Below are 19666 nucleotides of genomic sequence, written 5' to 3'. Positions count from 1 at the left end.
TCCCATTCTTCTCTGCAGACCCTCTCAAGCTCTGTCAGTTGGATGGAGACGTTGCTGCACAGCTATTTTCAGGCCTCGCCAGAGATGTTCAATCAGGTTCAAGTCCAGGGAGTGGCTGGGTCACTCAAGGACATTGAGACTTGTCCCGAAGCCACTCCTGCATTGTCTTGGCTGTGTGCTTAGGGTGGTTGTCCTGTTGGAAGGGGAACCTTCGCCCCAGTCTGAGGACCTGAGCGCTCTGGAGCAGGTTTTATTCAAGGATCTCTCTGTACTTTGCTCCGTTCATCTTTCCCTCAATCCTGACTAGTCTCCCAGTCCCTGCCGTTGAAAGACATCCACACAGCATGATGCTGCCACCACCATGCTTCACCGTAGAGATGGTGCCAGTTTCCTCCAGACGTGACGCTTGACATTCAGGCCAAAGAGTTCTATCTTGGTTTCATCAGGCCAGAGAACCTTGTTTCTCATGGTCTGAGAGTCCTTTAGGTGCCTTTTGGCAAACTCCAAGTGGGCTGTCATGTGCCTTTTACTGAGGAGTGGCTTCCATCTGGCAACCCTACCATAAAGGTCTGATTGGTGGAGTGCTGCAGAGATAGTTGTCCTTCTGGAAGGTTCTCCCATCTACACAAAGGAACTCTAGCGCTCTGTCAGAGTGACCATCGGGTTCTTGGTCACCTCCCTGACCGAGGCCCTTCTCCCCCGATCGTTCAGTTTGGCCGGGCAGCCAGCTCTAGGAAGAGTCTTGGTGGTTCCAAACTTCTTCCATTTAAGAATGATGGAGGCCACTGTGTTCTTGGGGACCTTCTATGATGCAGACATTTTTTGTTACCCTTCCCCGATCTGTGCCTCGACAATCCTGTCTTGGCTCTACCGACAATTCCTTCAACCTCATGGCTTGGTTTTTGCTCTGACATGCACTGTGTCGTGTCTTTGGCATCATTAAAAGGGAAGACATGTTTATCAAATAACTATAATTATTATTACGCGATTAAACTGATTAATCGTGTAACTGTAATTAACTAGAAGGTCTGGGCACCAAGGAAAATATTCAGATTACAAAGTTATAATTTTCCTAATATAACTTTCAGATATTATAATATCTGATCTCTGAGTCCTCTGATTAATGATGTGTTATTTACCTCGCCAGTCTCATTCCAAACATCGTAAATTGTTGGTTATCTGCACGAACCCAGTCTTCACTCTGAGTCATCCATACATCAATTGTCTTAAAATCATTTATTTACTAATCTAAGTAATTCACAGAAATGCATAACAAACAGATATGGTTACAAGGAAATGATAGGAGATTGTGCCCTAGTGGGCTAAACCGGCATGGCGGCTTGTTACACAAAGAAAGGGGGTTGGGCTTGAATGAAAGAGCGGGAAGACTGAGGAACACAGAAAGCAGCTATGCTATCGTAAATACAGTATCGTATGCATTCTAAATTACCACCCATTTGGAAAAGGAAAGCAATAAATATTTACTCTGAGCTGCGCTTCGGTAGGTTGGTCGTAGATGCTGGCCGTGTTGGCCAAAGAGACCTTCCTGTCCTCGGAAGAATGTCACTGGTGGTAAATGGATACGTTGTAGTATCTTTGTTGTGTGTTAGACTGGATCCGTCGTCCGTCCTTTCCTAGCCCACGTCTACAGCAGCCGCTGCTAACTCAACGGCTAGGAAGTATCACTTCTGTAGTGAATAAGAGTTCAAAGTTCATACCATTCGCAACCAAAGCTCATGCTGAGGTTGGCTTAGTTCTGTACTTGACATGCAAGTCCTTTTAACGCAGAGGCTGCAGACCTCTTGTACCCGGAACAGGCTGGTTACATTTCGTCACTGACTTATATAGTGGCGAGGGGAGAAGGGTGTGTTTCATCGTTTATAACCCCTGTCTCTTCACAGGGGGCCACTGATTGGTCAGGGCTCTTTCCTTATGAAACCCATTCTCTCATTGGAAGCTAAAATTACATTTAATCTCCTAACAAACAGTTTCAATATCAAACATTTAAATTGCACAACAATTCCATGTGAATCTGATAACTAGAATGTGTAGACTTTCCCAGGTACAGTTTATGTCGTCCTGTCATCAGTCATAATGTCTCAGATGACAACTGAACTGACATCCATACTCATTAAGTACCTGGTATATTTCCAACTGGTTCTATTACCGAAATATAGTTCCTTTCCCCCCACTTGTTTGATGTTCCCAGACTCTCTATAGTTACAAAGGCTATTCAAAAGTCCTTCAGTAGGGTCAGAGAGAGAGGGAAGGGAGAAAGGTATTTATGGGGGGTGGGTCATAAACCTTACCCACAGGCCAACGTCATGACATCTGTCAACTGTGGGACCTTATATAGACAGGTGTGTGCCTTTCCAAATCATGTCCATCAATTGAATTTACCACAGGTGGACTCCAATCAAGTTGTAGAAACACCTCAAGGATGATCAATGGAAACAGGAAGCACCTGAGCTCAATTTCGAGTGTCATAGCAAATGGTCTGAATACTTATGTAAATACGCTTTTTTTTGTATAAATAAAAACGTTTTTTTGCTTTGTCATTCTGGGTATTGTGTGTAGATTAATGAGGATTATATATTTTTTAATCCATTATAGAATAAGGCTGTAATGTAACAAATGTGGAAAAAGTGAAGGGGTCTGAATACTTTCCGAATGCTCTGTATGTTGCGTATATGTTTCTTATTAAATTCTGGCATACGTGGAGATTCTAGGATTTGCGTGCGCCACAAATAATTGGGATTTATGCAACTTGCGCACGCAAATCCTAGAATGGCAAAAAATTTAAGAAATGCACGCATGGTTGATAATTGAGCCCCAGGACCTCAAGTGATAAGCTGAATCAGTGTGTTAGAGTAGGGGGTAAAGTAAAATCCAGCTCTCCAGTGGAAGGTTGCCCGGCCCCCCCCCCCCCCGCTTTAAAATCAACAGATGGAATCATCTGTTCAATATCTTTCGTGTCACTGGTTCTAAAGAACCACAGCAAAATCAAAACTCCAAACTCTTCACAGTGTCACTGTAGCCAGTGACGGCCTTAGCCGTACCACATAGCTCTGCAGCAGTCACACCTTTCACTTCCTACCGTGATAACGCTTACCCATGTTGTGCAGCACCCGGTCTCTCTCAAGCTGTGTGTCTCTGATCTTGCTCTGCAGCATCTCAGTTTCTGTTCATACTGCTGCTTGAGCGTGTGCAGACGGCGCTGGCTGTTCTCCAGTTCGTCTATCAGCTTCTGCTTGATGGCGATCTCACACGTAATGTTGGCCAGTCCGCCTGGAAGTTCTCTGGTGGTGAAGTACAATCACATGGGTTTCACATACATACATATTTAGTAGATCTCAACACAGTGATGTTGGCCAGGTTCGCCTGGAAGTTCTCTGGCTGAAGTATAGTAAACATGGTGGCATATACTTTACAGTAGCTGTTACACCCCTTTAAAATAAAACATATTGCCTTTATTCAACCAGGTAAGTTAATGAAACAAATTTCTCTATCAAAAAACAATGTCTCATTTTGCAAAATGTTAGTTACTTGATGCTACAGGGAGTCTCTAAAATAGATAGCACTCAGTGTAAGGTCATAATCAAAGTAAGTATACGCCGATTAAAACACCTGGTTTTCTGAGCAACATTTCAAACTATTAATACATGTAAAAAGCTAAAATCGGCGTTCCAGCAGAGTATTTGATCTGTGTATGTGATAGCCCCGGGTAGCACCAGCCCCGGGTAGCACCAGCCCCGGGTAGCACCACCCCGGGTAGCACCAGCCCCGGGTAGCACCAGCCCCGGTAGGACCAGCCCCGGGTAGGACCAGCCTCCCTCTACGCTCAAGTAAAGTGAGTTCCGAAAGACTTAAAGTATACATAAAGTATAAAGTATACATCTTAGAAACAGTTTACATACAAATGTTATATATCCGTGGTAGAACGTTTTTTTGATTGGTGATTTCAGATGTGTCCACGGAAACAGGTCTATTAGGAAAATCCTTCTTGCAAAGCATGTACACGTTTTAAACAAACTAATATATTAATCTGACTGTCCACAATAAATCGCATTACTGTGTGCATGTAACCCTACTCACTGACTCAAACATGGAGCCATGCCCCTTCTATACATGCTATTTCTACAATTCAGCTATTTTACCTTTCTCATCTGACTCAGAGTCTGAATCATCAGAGCTCTCCTCCACATCCATCTCCTCCTCTTCCTCCTCCTCCTCTTCTTCTCCTCCTCCCCTTCCTCATGGTCACTCCCCTCCTGAGATCACAAACAAAAATAGATTAGAAAATGATCCAGTGTCAGCAAAATGGGGTGGGCAAAAGCACTTCTCTTAATCCTGAGATATCATTGGACTAATAGGTTGTCAAATATACCATCTCAGGCTCGTCATTGGACCGCTCAGTCAGCTCTTTTTCCATTCCTTGGTCATTGTCGGGACTTCTTCCTTGACGACACTAGTCGGGAGAACAAAGAGGCAGGGTGACAACATTGAACTGAGCAGACCAAAGGTTCAAAGTATTTATTTTCTAGAGGGGAAAAAGACAACCGAAAGCATAATAGCATGAAAGAATATGCAGCAGCACAAAAAAAGTATGTACAGTAATTATCTGTAAAGGAATCTGTTTTTTTGTATTTTTCAAAATAAAGGGTGTTAAAAAGCTAGAGATAAGGCCATTGGTGGTGCATGAAAACAGAGCCAACAGCATTGTTTCCATCATATCAGCAAGTCGGGGTGAACAAACAAGCGAGCACTGAAAGAACTGAAGTTTTCCTTCTGGTGTCAACTGCCTGCTAAACAAAACAAAATGGCGGTTTAGAAGAAGCGAGGGATGGGAGTGGCAATGGGAGTGGAACCTGTGACAAACCTGCCATCCTCCTCCTCTACCAGCGCCTCCCTCCCTCTCTCTTCCAGCAGCTGCTGGAGCCTTCAGGGGAAAGGTAAGGGTCGAAGGTCACAGGGGAAGAGTTGACAAAGGAAGGAAAGAATCAGGGAGTACAGAGAATTGGAAGGAGAGAAAGTCATAGGGAGAAACATGGGGGATCACAACTGTTACTCACCATGGCAACACATTGAGGATATACTGTAACAATAATTGCCAGTGTAGTGGAGTTTGTTTTTTTCAAAACAAGAAAACAATAATTTGGGTTGCATAACCCCAGCTCGTTTTACCTCTTCTTCTTCTTTCATCTCCTTCTTCTTGAGTTTCCTCCTGATCATCTTGGCCAATCGTCGATGATTGTCAGAGGGCCTCCTTCTCGGGGCCAGGAGGGCAGGGGAAAGGTTCCGGTGGTAGAAGGACTGCGTGAGGAGGCACGGGACAGGTTCTTACGCAGGTGTCTCATTCATAGACTCACGTTTCCAGGAGTTTTGGCCCTAGGGGGGAGGAGGGGGGGGAGGGTAACAGTAAAAGCTTATTGACAAACTGAACAAATTGAAATGACAAATGAAAGGTATTAATCTAATATAGGGGAGACATTTACTTACCTGAGGTCCTCTATCTCTTTGATATAGCTCTGGATCATGTTCCCAATCTCTTCACTGCCCTCACCTGAATAAACAAAACACAGAAACACACACTTATGAACTGTTTTAAGACATGAGGGGATTGGCACAGACATATTGACACATATGAAAACCCACAACCCTCACATTCCCTCATATCTCACAGGAGACATGCACACAACCCCACTCACCTGCCCTGGCGAGGACCTGGTTGGCCTGGTCACTGAGGTACTGTGTGATTCTGGCCCTCTGGGCGTCAATGGTCTCCTGCATGGCCTTGACCCTGATCCTCAGGTTACTGTTCTCAGTCTGCAGCATGGTGTTTTCATGGACCATGTCGTTGATGCTCTCCATACCATCCTCTCCCACCATAGACGCTTACCCTACCAGAGGAAAATGGGTTTAGATATAATTCACTAAGGGAAATTATTTTGGACAGTCATACCTCTTTTTCATATACTTCCCTGTTTCTTTTTTTATCCAGTTTCCCTCATCTAATTTACTTTCTCAACTCCTCTCTGTCCCATACCCCCCACCCCCGTCACAATATTTGACCCTTTCTTCCACTCTTAACTATGCCCAACCCACACTCTTTTGGTCATGTAGTGGGAAGTGCACCACATAATATATCTCTCTCTCCCTCTCCGCTCCCTCACCCCTCCCCATCTCGCTCTCACCCTCCCATCTCGCTCTCCCCTCCCTCTCGCTCTCCCCTCCCATCTCGCTCCTCCCCCTCCCTCGCTCTCTCCCCTCCCTCTCGCTCTCCCCTCCCATCTCGCTCTCCCCTCCCATCTCGCTCTCCCCTCCCAAGCTCGCTCTACCTCCCCATCTCGCGCTCACCGCCCCATCTCGCTCTCCCGCTCCTCTCTCTCCCTCCCCCCTCCTCCTTCTCATCTGCCCTCCCCTCCCCATCTCCCTCCCTCCCCATCTCGCTCTCCCTCCCTCCCTCCCCATCTCGCTCTCCCGCTCTCTCCCTCCCTCCCTCTCCCTCCCTCCCTCCCCATCTCGCTCTCCCTCCCTCCCTCCCTCCCATCTCGCTCTCCGCTCCGCTCCCTCCCTCCCATCTCGCTCGCCCTCCCTCCCTCCCATCTCGCTCTCCCTCCCTCCCTCCCATCTCTCTCCCTCCCTCCCTCCCCATCTCGCTCTCCCCTCCCTCCCATCTCGCTCTCACCCTCCCTCCCCATCTCGCTCTCCCTCCCTCCCTCCCTCCCATCTCGCTCTCCGTCCTCCCTCCCTCCCCATCTCGCCTCCTCCCTCCCTCACCTCCCCATCTCGCTCCTCCTCCCTCCCTCCCTCCCCATCTCGCTCTCCCTCCCTCCCTCCCCATCTCGCTCTCGCCTCCCTCCCTCCACATCCTCGCTCTCCCTCCCTCCCTCCCTCCACATCTCGCTCTCCCCCTCTCTCCTCCTCTCCCGCTCTCTCACCTCGCCCTCATCATCTCCCTCCCTCCCCATCTCGCTCTCCCTCCCCCTCTCGCTCTCCCTCCCCAACTCGCTCTCCCTCCCCAACTCGCTCTCCTCCTCCCTCCCCATCTCGCTCTCCTCCCTCCCTCATCTCGCTCTCCCTCCCCCTCCCCATCTCGCTCTCCCCATCTCCCTCTCTCTCCCTCCCTCCCCTCTCCCTCCCTCCCCATCTCGCTCCCCATCTCCCTCCCTCCCCCTCCCCCCCATCTCCCTCTCCCTCCTTCCCCATCTCGCTATCCCTCCCTCCCCATCTCGCTCTCCATTCCCTCCCATTCTCGCTCTCCCCCCTCCCCATCTCGCTCTCCCTCCCTCCCCATCTCGCTCTCCATCTCCCCTCCCTCCCTCCCTCCCTCCCTCTCCATCTCCCTCCCCATCTCGCTCTCCCTCCCTCCCCATCTCGCTCTCCCTCCCTCCCGCTCTCTCTCTCCCGCTCTCTCTCTCCCGCTCCCTCTCCCTCCCGCTCTCCCCTCCCTCCCGCTCTCCCTCCCCTCCCCATCTCGCTCTCCCCCCTCCCCCTCTCGCTCTCCCTCCCCCCTCCCCATCTCGCTCTCCCTCCCTCCCCATCTCGCCTCTCTCTCTCCCGCTCTCTCCCTCCCGCTCTCTCCCTCCCTCCCCTCCCTCTCCCCCTCCCTCCCCATCTCGCTCTCCCTCCCTCCCCTCTCGCTCTCCCTCCCTCCCCATCTCGCTCTCCTCCCTCCCCCGCTCTCTCTCTCTCCCCGCTCTCTCTCCCTCCCCTCTCTCTCCCTCCCGCTCTCTCTCCCTCCCGCTCTCTCCCTCCCGCTCTCTCGCTCTCCCTCCCTCCCCATCTCGCTCTCCCCTCCCTCCCCATCTCTCCTCCCTCCCTCCCTCCCCCCCCATCTCCCTCATCTCTCTCCCCTCCTCCCCATCTCGCTCTCCCTCCCTCCCCATCTCGCTCTCCCTCCCTCCCCATCTCGCTCTCCCTCCCTCCCCATCTCGCTCTCCCTCTCGCTCTCCCTCTCTCCCCATCTCGCTCTCCCTCTCTCCCCATCTTGCTCTCCCTCTCTCCCCATCTTGCTCTCCCTCTCTCCCCATCTCGCTCTCCCTCTCTCCCCATCTCGCTCTCCCTCTCTCCCGCTCTCTCTCTCCCTCTCTCCCTCTCCATCTCGCTCTCCCTCCCTCCCCATCTCGCCCTCCCTCCCTCCCCATCTCGCCCTCCCTCCCTCCCCATCTCGCCCTCCCTCCCGCTCTTCCTCTCCCCCCTCGTCTCGTCTCCCGCCTCATCTCCTCTCCCGCTCTCTCCCCATCGCGCTCTCCCTCCCTCCCTCCCCCATCCTCGCTCTCCCCTCCCTGCCCTCCCCATCTCTAGCCCTCCCCATCTCGCTCTCCCTCCCTCCCCATCTCGCTCTACGCCTCCCTCCCCATCTCGCTCCCCCTCCCTCCTCGCTCTCCCTCTCCCTCCCTCCCCATCTCGCTCTCCCTCCCTCCCCATCTCTCTCTCTCCCTCCCTCCCCATCTCGCTCTCCCTCCCTCCCCATCTCGCTCCCTCCCTCCCTCGCTCTCCCTCTCCCTCCCTCCCCATCTCCCTCCCTCCCCATCTCGCTCTCCCTCCCTCCCCATCTCGCTCTCCCTCCCCTCCCCATCTCGCTCTCCCTCCCTCCCCATCTCCCCCCCTCTCTCCCTCCCTCCCTCCCTCCCCATCTCACTCCCTCCCCATCTCGCTCTCCCCCCTCCCCATCTCGCTCTCCCGCTCTCTCTCTCCCTCCCTCCCCATCTCCCTCCCTCCCCATTTCGCTCTCCCTCCCCATCTCGCTCTCCCTCCCTCCCCTCTCCCTCCCCATCTCGCTCTCTCTCCCCCCCCCCCATCTCGCTCTCTCCCCCCCTCCATCTCGCTCTCCCGCTCTCTCTCTCCGCTCTCTCTCTCCCGCTCTCTCTCTCCCGCTCTCTCTCTCCCGCTCTCTCCCTCCCGCTCTCTCGCTCTCCCTCCCTCCCCATCTCGCTCTCCCCTCCCTCCCCATCTCGCTCTCCCCATCTCGCTCTCCCCTACCTCCCCATCTCCCTCCCTCCCCATCTCGCTCTCCCTCCCCATCTCGCTCCCCCTCCCGTCCCCATTGCTCGCTCTTCCCTCCTCCCCATCTCGCGCGGTCCCTCCCTCCCATCCATCGCTCTCATCCCCGCTCCTCTCATCCACTCCCGCTCGTCATCTCCCTCCAGCTCTCTCTCCCTCCACGGCTCTCTCCAGTCCCCGCTCTCTCCCTCCCGCTCGTCTCCCCTCTCCTCCCGCTCATCCTCCCTCCCGCTCTCATCCCTCCCGCTCTCTCACTCCTCCCTCCCTCCCCGCGATCTCGCTCTCCGCCCTCCCTCCCCATCTCCTCTCCCCTACCCTCCCAAGCTCCCTCCCTCCCGCCCATCTCTCTCCCTCCCTCCCCTCCCCAGCTCGCTCATCCCTCCTCCCCATCTCCCTCCCTCCCCATCTCGCCCTCCCTCCCCATCTCCCTCCCCATCTCGTCCCTCGCTCCCCATCTCGCTCTGCTCCTCCCTACCCCATCTCTCTCCTCCCCATCTCGCCCTCCCTCCCTCCCCATCTCGCCCTCACCTCCCGCTCTCCTCTCTCTCCCCGCTCTCTCCCCATCTCGCTCTCCCCTCCCTCCCCATCTTCGCTCTCCCTCCCTCCCCATCCGCTCCCTCCCTCCCTCCCCATCTCTCTCCCTCCCTCCCTCCCCATCTCTCTCCCTCCCCATCTCGCTCTCCCTCCCTCCCCATCTCGCTCTCCCTCCCTCCCTCCCCATCTCGCGCTCCCTCCCTCCCCATCTCGCTCTCCCCCCCTCCCCATCTCGCTCTCTCTCCCTCTCCCTCCCTCCCTCTCTCCCCCCCATCTCGCTCCCTCCCCATCTCGCTCTCTCCTCCCTCCCCATCTCTCTCCCTCCCTCCCCATCTCGCTCTCCCCTCCCTCCCCATCTCGCTCTCCCTCCCCCCCCCATCTCGCTCTCCCTCCCCCCCCATCTCGCTCTCCCTCCCCATCTCCCCCCCTCCCCTCCTCTCTCCCTCCCTCCCTCCCCATCTCACTCCCTCCCCATCTCGCTCTCCCTCCCTCCCTCCCCATCTCGCTCCCTCCCTCCCCATCTCTCTCCCTCCCCATCTCGCTCTCCCTCCCTCCCCATCTCGCTCTCCCTCCCTCCCCATCTCTCCCTCCCTCCCCATCTCGCTCCCCTCCCTCCCCATCTCGCTCTCCCCTCCCTCCCCATCTCGCTCTCCCTCCCTCCCCATCCGTCCCCCCCTCCTTCCCCTCCTCTCTCCCCACTCCCTCCCCATCTCCTCCCCTCCCCATCTCGCTCTCCCTCCCTCCCTATCTCGCTCTCCCGCTCTCTCTCCCTCCCTCCCATCTCCCTCCCCCCTCCCCATCTCGCTCTCCCTCCCTCCCCATCTCCCTCCCTCCCTCCCCATCTCGCTCTCCCGCTCTCTCTCTCCCGCTCTCTCTCTCCCGCTCCCTCCCTCCCCATCTCCCTCCCCCTCCCTCCCCATCTCCCTCTCCCTCCCTCCCCATCTCGCTCTCCCCTCCCTCCCCATCTCCCTCCCTCCCCATCTCGCTCTCCCTCCCCATCTCGCTCCCCTCCCCATCTCGCTCCCTCCCCATCTCGCGCCTCATCCCTCCCTCCCCATCTCTCTCTCCCCTCGTCCCGCACCCATCTCCCTCCCTCCTCCCTCCCTCCCCATCTCCCTCCCTCCCCATCTCTCTCTCCCTCCCTCCCCATCTCTCTCCCCTCCCTCCCCATCTCTCTCTCCCCTCCCTCCCCATCTCTCTCCCCTCCCTCCCCATCTCCTCCCTCCCTCCCCATCTCCCTCCCTATCCCCATCGTCGCTCTCCCTCCCTCCCCATCTCGGCTCTCCCTCCCTCCCCATCTCGCTCTCCCTCCCTCCCCATCTCGCTCAGCCCTCCCTCCCCATCTCGCTCTCCCTCCCTCCCCATCTTCGCTCTCCCTCCCTCCCCATCCCCCCCTCCTCTCTCCCCTCCCTCCTCCTGCTCCTCCCTCCCTCCCCATCCCTCCTCCCCGCCCTCCCCCCTCTCGCTCTCCCCTCCCTCCCTATCTCGCTCTCCCGCTCTCTCCTCCCCTCCCTCCCCATCTCGCTCTCCCTCCCCATCTCGCTCTCCCTCCCTCCCCATCTCCCTCCCTCCCCATCTCGCTCCCTCCCTCCCCATCTCGCTCTCCCTCCCTCCCCATCTCGCTCTCCCTCCCTCCCCATCTCGCTCTCCCCCCTCCCCATCTCCCCCCCTCCCCTCCTCTCTCCCTCCCTCCCTCCCCATCTCGCTCTCCCGCTCTCTCTCTCCCTCCCTCCCCATCTCGCTCTCCCTCCCCATCTCCCTCCCTCCCTCCCCATCTCCCTCTCCCTCCCCCCCATCTCGCTCTCCCTCCCCCCCATCTCTCTCCCTCCCTCCCTCCCCATCTCCCTCCCCTCCCCATCTCGCTCTCCCTCCCTCCCCATCTCGCTCTCCCGCTCTCTCTCTCTCCCCGCTCTCTCCCGCTCTCTCTCTCTCCCGCTCCCTCCCTCCCCATCTCGCTCTCCCCTCCCCATCTCCCTCCCCATCTCCCTCTCCCTCCCTCCCCATCTCGCTCTCCCTCCCTCCCCATCTCGCTCTCCCTCCCTCCCCATCTCCCCTCCCTCCCCCCATCTCCCCTCCCTCCCTCCCCATCTCGCTCTCCCTCCCCATCTCGCTCTCCCTCCCCATCTCGCCCTCCCTCCCCATCTCGCGCCCTCCCTCCCCATCTCGCCCTCCCTCCCCATCTCGCTCTCCCTCCCTCCCTCCCCATCTCGCCCTCCCTCCCTCCCCATCTCGCCCTCCCTCCCTCCCCATCTCGCCCTCCCTCCCTCCCCATCTCGCCCTCCCTCCCTCCATCCCTCTCTCTTACGGTCCTGTACTCAATCAGTTCCATCTGTAGCCTGGCGATTTCTGTCCTGAGAGCAGAGATCTGCTGGGAGGCCTTGTCCTGGTTCACCATCACTTTGTTCTTAATGTTCCTGGCTCTGTTAGCGTACTTCAACGCGTTCAGGGTCTCCATGAAGTCCCGGTCAGATGGACTGATGCAGGCTATCATCATCGTTTGGCTGAAGGTAAATGGGAGAATTCAAATTAACATGGGTTCCTCACTTTATGCATTCAACAACATAACAGCTTTGCCTTGGCAAGCCAACGACAAGTGGGCTGAACAAGAAACAGACTGACACCTCAAAGCTGACTCTTAATATGTACAATTTGTATCGATTGACAAAATGCATTTAGTTTGACTTGCACATCATACCAGATTACTACGACAACAATCCTTATAGAGAGAGGGAGAAAGGCCAGACCAATGGCAAACAGACCTGTTTCCACCTAGAGAGTCCTGTAGGAGCCGGGTGAGTTTGGAGTCTCTGTAGGGCACGTGCGTGGATCGCTTGCTCCTGTCTCCCAAAGCACTAATTACATTCCCCAGAGCAAGCTGCAGTTTGGAGGAGATGACCAAAAAACACAACTCAGAAAAACAGACATTGAAAGGTATTTTCAGAAAGATTCTCATTCGAGTCTACTTGTGTTCATACTGGGCTGTCACGGCTTCACACAGTATTTGCAAGGTAGAAATAAAATGCCTATTTTTAAAGGACTCATCTGACTTGATATAATATTCCTATATTGTATTTTGACCAGATCCCCATAGTGTGTTAGGGAAAAGGGTGGGTCAAAAGCTGTATACTACTATAGGGAATAAGGTCCATTTGAGACACAGCCAAACTCTCACCAGTCCACAGTTGATGGAGATTCCCTCCTTAGCTCGGTCTCCTGTAGCACCGGTTCTCTTCAGCCTTTCAGAACCGGCCAGGTCCACAAAGTGAAACTTGGCCGTCAGTGTCTCATACTCTTCCATCTCTGAGTTGCCGTTAGCAATCCTGTTATCCGTCTCGTTGTTGTCCGTCTCGTTGTTGTCCGTCTCGTTGTTGTCTGTCTGTGAGGTAGAAATAACAGGCGGCAGTTAAGTGCATTGGGCCAGTAACCGAAAGTTTGCTGGTTCGAATCCCAGAGACGACTAGGTGAAGAATCGGTCAATGTGCCCTTGAGCAAGGCACTTAAGCAATTACAGTTATGTAAGTCGCTCTGGATAAGAGCGTTGGCTAAATTATCAAAGTGTACATGTAAATAACACCAAGATGGATGCCTTTGTTTCAGTACCACAAGTCAAAAGCACTGTCCATGCCATTAGTGTAATATAACTTAGAATGCCAGTACCATACACATAGAATGCCAGTACCATACACATAGAATGTCAGTACCATACACATAGAATGTCAGTACCATACACATAGAATGTCAGTACCATACACATAGAATGTCAGTACCATACACATAGAATGTCAGTACCATACACATAGTATGTCAGTACCATACACATAGAATGTCAGTACCATACACATAGAATGTCAGTACCATACACATAGAATGTCAGTACCATACACATAGTATGTCAGTACCATACACATAGAATGTCAGTACCATACACATAGTATGTCAGTACCATACACATAGAATGTCAGTACCATAAACATAGAATGTCAGTACCATAAACATAGAATGTCAGTACCATAAACATAGAATGTCAGTACCATAAACACAGAATGTCAGTACCATAAACACAGAATGTCAGTACCATAAACATAGAATGTCAGTAATAAGAGCACTTTGTTAGAGGTCACCCGATTATGATTTTTCAACGGCAATACCGATTATTGGAGGACGGGAAAGCCGATACCAATTTTTGTATATATTTGTAATAATGCCAATTACAACAATACTAAATGAACAATTAACCCTTTTATTTTAACTTCATATAATACATAAATAAAACCTATTTCGTCTCAAATAAATAATGGAACATGTTCAATTTGGTTTAAATAATGCAAAAACACAGTGTTGGAGAAGAAAGTGCAATATGTGCCATGTAAAAAAAACAAACGTTTAAGTTCCTTACTCAGAACATGAGAACTTATGAAAGCTGGTGGTTCAATATTCCCAGTTCTTCAATATTCCCAGTTAAGAAGTTTTAGGTTGTAGTTATTATAGGAATTATGACGCGGCGACTATTTCTCTCTATACCATTTGTAGTTCATATACCTTTGACTATTGGATGTTCTTATAGGCACTTTAGTGCTGCCAGCCTAATCTCGGGAGTTGATAGGCTTGAAGTCATAAACATCGCTGTGCTTCAAGCATTGCTAAGAGCTGCTGTCAAACGCAGTAAAGTGTTGTTTAAATGAATGCTTACAAGCCTGCTGCTGCCAACCACCACTCAGTCAGACTGCTCTATCAAATCATAGACTTAATTATAATAAACACACAGAAATACGAGCCTTTGGTCATTAATATGGTCAAATCCAGAAACGATCATTTTGAAAACAAAACATTTATTCTTTCAGTGAAATAGGGAACCATAACATATTTTGTTGAATGGGTGGCAACCCTAAGTCTAAATATTGCTGTTACATTGCACAACCTTCAATGTTATGTCTTAATTATGTTAAATTCTGGCAAATTAATTACGGTCTTTGTTAGGAAGGAACACAGTTCGCAACGAGCCAGGCGGCCCAAACTGTTGCATATAACCTGACTCTGCTGGCACTGAACGCAAGAGAAGTGACACAATTTCCCTAGTTAATATTGCCTGCTAACTTGCATTAATTTTAACTAAATATGCAGGTTCAAAAATATATATTTCTGTGTATTGATTTTAAGAAAGGCATTGATGTTTATGGTTAGGTCAATTTGTGCAACAAATGTGCTTTTTTGCAAATGCATGTCGTAACAGTGTCATAACACGTGACAAGAGTCGCCTCTTAGCAACAAAAGAGTAGATACGGAATAAGATAGGAGTTGGAAAGACAGCACAAAGGGACGGGCCCTCAGGCTAATGAATAAGCTGCTCTTGTACGTACATTGTCGGATGCACAGACTCTGACTTGGCACAGGTGAATGGTGAAGATGGCATGAGAGCGGGAGCTCTGGACGTTCATCTGGGTGCTGGCGGTGGTTCGACACAGAGCACCCAGCTTCAGACACTGCATCATCTGGGTGAGGAGACAGAGAGGAGATTGGACATGTCACCACATAAAAGATCATTTACAGTGTTATTCCTGTTTTTACAGTCCTACATTGTATGTACACAGCCATACACATTTCTTCTGGACCCCCAGACTATACATCCCAACGCACACACCTCTGCCTCGGAGGCTACCGTCCGTGTGGTCACCCCTACTGTGTAGATTCCTCCATTAGCGTCCTCGTGGATTTTTATGTGGGATTTCTGCGTCCGAGCTTCCAGGTCCCGTGTTGAGTCAAACAGATCCAGCACCTCCTCATTGTAAAGCTTAACCAGGACATACAGAAACACAATATTACAGTCTGAATTCAGCACTGTGAAATTCTATGGAAATATCACACCTTCTAACAGTATGTTTGTGTCCTATGCCAGAGTTCTGATATCACAACTATGCAAGATCACATCTGATTATGTTATAGAGAGAGACAGACAGCCGGACGACGCTGGGACAAATGGGTCTCCCGATCACGGCCAGCTGTGACACAGCCTGGGATCTAACCCGGGTCTGTAGTGACACCTCAAGCAATGTGATGCAGTGCCTTAGACCGCTGCGCCACTCGGGAGGCAGCAAGAATTACCTGATTGGCTCTGCCAGGTTCTAGTTTTATGGAAGGGGGTGAACAAGTAACATTTATTTTGGTTGATTTGTTGAACTTCCTGTTGCCAGTCCACATGCTACTGATAGAGTACCCAAATGAAGTGTTACCCATTTCTATAGTCATTCTCATCTCTGGTGGTTATAAGAGGCTATGTGGGATAAACCTAAGATGCAAACAAAACGTCCCCCATCTGGTTTTCCATGGATTACGGTAGAGTATAACTTTTAAAGCCGCTAAATGCTAATACTGTTATGCCAAAATATGTAGACATTTTAAATGGCCGCCAATGGCATGCTAGCAGATATCCATAGACTTCCAGTCATTGCGCTAACCCTAGTTAGCAATTGTGCTAGCGCTAAATAGCAACTTCCTTCAAACTGCACGCAGAGAGATAAAAATGTTATCCAAAGTTCATCTGACTCTGGGGAAGTAGATAAAGGGCGAAAATTACGAAGTATCCCTTTAATGTGTGCATTTAAACAGTGAAAGCTATTTGTTTGTGCTGATAATCCATCCGTTTGTTTTCTCTGTGGCAACTCAGACATAGAATTAGTATTGGTAGAATGGACATTCCCATTCACTGTTCTGAGGCGGCTGAAGTGATCATTGCTTACAATATTGGGTAGATTCTGCAAAATCCTGTTGATTTTCCAGCCATATCCTTTCTACTAACTCTATGTCTATTTGAGATACAGTATACTACTCTGCCATAAAAAGGAGTAGACTCAGTCTGTCCCCATGAGGCTTCTGTCAGTATGACAAGCAAACACAACTGTGCAGTCATCCCGCGTTAACCCTTGCCACCCCAAACCGTGACCCTAACAAACCTGCTCCCACCTGCTGACAGCTGTCCACGGTCAACAGTCTGAGAAACTTATGTAGGAGACTAGAGATGGGAGCTCGTTAGATTGTGACGTGTCAACACAGACTGGCGCTGACTCTACGTAATCCAAGAACCCCATTCTACTTGTAAATATATTATAGAGTGAGGTTTTAAGAGATAGGGACATAACTACACTCTCAGACACAGAGGATTACCTAAAATGATACACAAACAGCCATGTCAGGCTTAAGTAGCGCCAGCCTACGGTTTATCTATTATTTGAAGTAATCCTCTGTGTCTGAGAGTGTGGTTATGTCCCTTTCTCACTCTATAACATATTTACAAGCAGAATGTTACCTATATTCCCTGCCTCCTCCTCTGTGTCTCCATAGTCCATACCTCCAGGAACTGGGCGTTGATCTTGAACTCAGGCACGGGTCGTCCCTGCTCTTTAGCGGCCTGCTGGCGCTCCTCAATGCCCCTGAAGAGGTGGCTGACCGCCCGGGGTATGATGCCCAGCTCCTCTTCCCCGATGTTAACATCAAACCCTGTACCCATAGTGTAGGTCTTACCTGACCCAGTCTATAGGAGGAGGAGGAAGAGGAAGGACAGAAAAGGAGAAGAAAAAAGGAGGATAAGATGGGGTGGCAGACAAGAGAGAGGGGGGAAAGAAAGAGGGGAGGATGATAAGATGGGGGGAAGACAAGAGAGAGGGGGAGAGAAGGAGGGGAGGATGAGAGAGGAGCAGGAATGGAAAGAGGAGGATGGGGAGAGGGGGAGGGGATGAGCAAGGAGAGAGATAACGAGATTAATTTATTCAAGTTAATTAATTAATTGAAGTTTCATTTAAATCTGCTGTGCTTGTAACCAAGTGGAAAGAACCCCAGGATTCTGCTGACTGGGTCAACCTGTTGGAACCATGTTAAAGATGAATTAGTCCAGCACAGACTAGACAGACACATATCCTACCAAATGTCCTCTAGTCTGAGTAAAAACACAGGGTAAAACTGAGCTGAGCCGGGCCGAACCAGGCTACCGAGAGCCAGGGCCAACCACTGTAGCTACTGTACAGTATGGTAGAGAGACAGACAAGAAGTAGGTCACCAGTCACTGCAGCAGCGGTGTGGAACAGATGGGGGGAAGAGGAGTGAATATCTTAAGAGTTGTGTAGGCCTACTTAACTGCATCACTTAAGACCCACCACTTTTGAAATCCCCTCCCATCAAACAGACTTTAGTTCTAGGAAGCCCCTATGAGAGAGAGCAAGAGAGAGAGGCTCAGCCACCAAACTGCTTGAGGAGTAAGAACTGTTGAATAGGAAAAGAGAGGCAGAGGGGTAGAGTGCGTGCTTTAGTGGTGCTACTATAGATTCAGAGAGCTTTGTGAGGGCTTGCAATGACATAAGCACCTCCAATACTCTCAGAAACCTTTTATAAAAACTATATAAGCACCTCCAAGAGCTAAAAAGCATTCAACAATATATATATATATATATATATATATATATATATATATAATTGGAGGGGTCAATGAGTTCTCAGGACCTCACACAGGATTATCATACCAGTTCAGTCTTTGACTCGTGATCAAACAGAAGTTTTATATTACAAAAATACCAGCCTTACAATGTCAGGCACAGTGCAAACTAGTGGAATATGGTACAACTGCTTTAGCCTACTGCAGATAGGGCCCAGAGTTTTCCCAGGTCATTTGACCTGACCAAGAAAAACCCTGGGCTATACACAAGAGTTGTGTCCTTCAACCCAAATATCAACACTTTGTGACCCCGGAGCCCCAGGTGTCAGTCGAGACAGGGCTGTGTAGAGACTTGCCTGGCCATAGGCAAAAATGGTGGCGTTGTATCCTTCGAAGCAGCCCTCGATCAGCTTCTCAGTGCAGCTAGCGTAGACGCTGTCCTGACAAGAGTCCATGTCGAACACATAGTCGTAAGTAAAGGCCTTGTCTTTACCCAGCATCACCTGGGGCTCCCCTGGGGTCACAAACGTACAGATGTGACATCCCTCGATCTTCTCCCGGGCCAGTTGAGGACGAATCCTGGTGGAGATAGAGAGGGGGAAGGGAGGGAGGGGTAGATGGAGAGAAACAATGTCATTCAGTCAACAAGAGACAAACATACTGTAATTGGCCTAAAACCTACAGTACATTTGGAAAGTATTCAGACCCCTTAACTTTTTCCACATTGTTACATTACAGCCTTATTCTAATCTGGATTCAATATTTATTTTTCTCAATCTACACACAATACCTTATAATGACAAAGCAAAAACAGGTTTTTAGAAATGTTTGCTAATTTATATACAGTACCCGTCAAAAGTTTGGACTCACCTACTCATTCAAGGGTTTTTATTTTTACTATTTTCTACATTGTAGAATAATAGTGAAGACATCAAAACTATGAAATAGCACATATGGAATCATGTAGTAACTAAAAAAGTGTTAAACAGATCAAAATATATTTGAGAATCTCCAATCTAGCCACCATTTGCCTTGATGACAGCTTTGCACATTCTTGGCATTCTTATGTAAATGTGATATTCCTGTTTTTTATTATTATGTGGTATTGTATACATTGTTGAGTGAAACAAACAATTTAGAATAAGGCTGTAACATAACAAAATGTGGAAAAAGTCAAGGGGTCTGAATACTTTCCGAATGCACTGTATGTAAAAGTAATGCTGTTTTTAGTAAGTGTTCAATACGTACAGCAACATGCACCACTCTTGATTTAACTTGTTGTACTATTAAAATGTACACTTCAAAACAAGGAGTTAACAATGTCATATTACCTTCACTTACAAGGCTACGAAAAGTCTAGCAACAGGAAGTATACAGTAACCGGTAGGCCTAAAGCAGGGTTTGGGCAGCTTTGATGGGGGTGGGGGCCAGAAAAATCGTAACGCATCCTGAGGGGCTACAGTGGGTCTCTGTACCCACAGTCCCCCCTCCCCCACCTTGCGAGCAAAACATTTTAGGGGCCCTCCTCGGGACAGCGAAGATTTTGAAAAATTACGTTCTTCAGTTCATTTCCTGCAATTCTGAACATTTTGCCATGGGGTGTAGAGAAAGTGTTGCCTTTTTTTAAGTTTGCTGCATTTCTACACATTTTTCATAGGATGGTGTCAAATGTTTGCAGTTTTAAATATGATAACTGATGATCAATGG

General features: G+C 50.5%; 1 protein-coding gene and 1 long non-coding RNA gene across 7 annotated transcripts in view; both read right to left on the bottom strand.

The window, feature by feature from the left end:
* Window positions 1-19666, bottom strand: part of kif21a (kinesin family member 21A) — an 81932-nt gene that overhangs the window by 40999 nt on the left and 21267 nt on the right. For 5 of the 6 annotated variants that reach the window (XM_029759233.1, XM_029759237.1, XM_029759235.1 and 2 more), the window contains exons 2-8: window positions 18316-18538; window positions 16883-17065; window positions 15179-15328; window positions 14898-15029; window positions 12713-12916; window positions 12300-12415; window positions 11846-12041 (exon numbers count right to left, since the gene is read on the bottom strand). In XM_029759233.1, the coding sequence (XP_029615093.1) occupies window positions 11846-12041; window positions 12300-12415; window positions 12713-12916; window positions 14898-15029; window positions 15179-15328; window positions 16883-17065; window positions 18316-18538 (1204 nt within the window). The remainder of the gene's footprint in view (window positions 1-11845; window positions 12042-12299; window positions 12416-12712; window positions 12917-14897; window positions 15030-15178; window positions 15329-16882; window positions 17066-18315; window positions 18539-19666) is intronic. The other variant, XM_029759234.1, reaches the window with a different exon arrangement.
* LOC115197580 (uncharacterized) lies at window positions 4168-4449 on the bottom strand. Its single transcript, XR_003879033.1, has 2 exons — window positions 4388-4449; window positions 4168-4271 (listed from the first exon to the last, which is right to left on the bottom strand). It is a non-coding gene; the product is annotated as an uncharacterized LOC115197580 (long non-coding RNA).

Source organism: Salmo trutta, chromosome 7 (genome assembly GCF_901001165.1).
Source record: "Salmo trutta chromosome 7, fSalTru1.1, whole genome shotgun sequence".
NCBI classification, from domain to species: domain Eukaryota; kingdom Metazoa; phylum Chordata; class Actinopteri; order Salmoniformes; family Salmonidae; genus Salmo; species Salmo trutta.
Note: the sequence above shows the minus strand (reverse complement) of the source record. Positions and strands in the feature narration are given on the sequence as shown.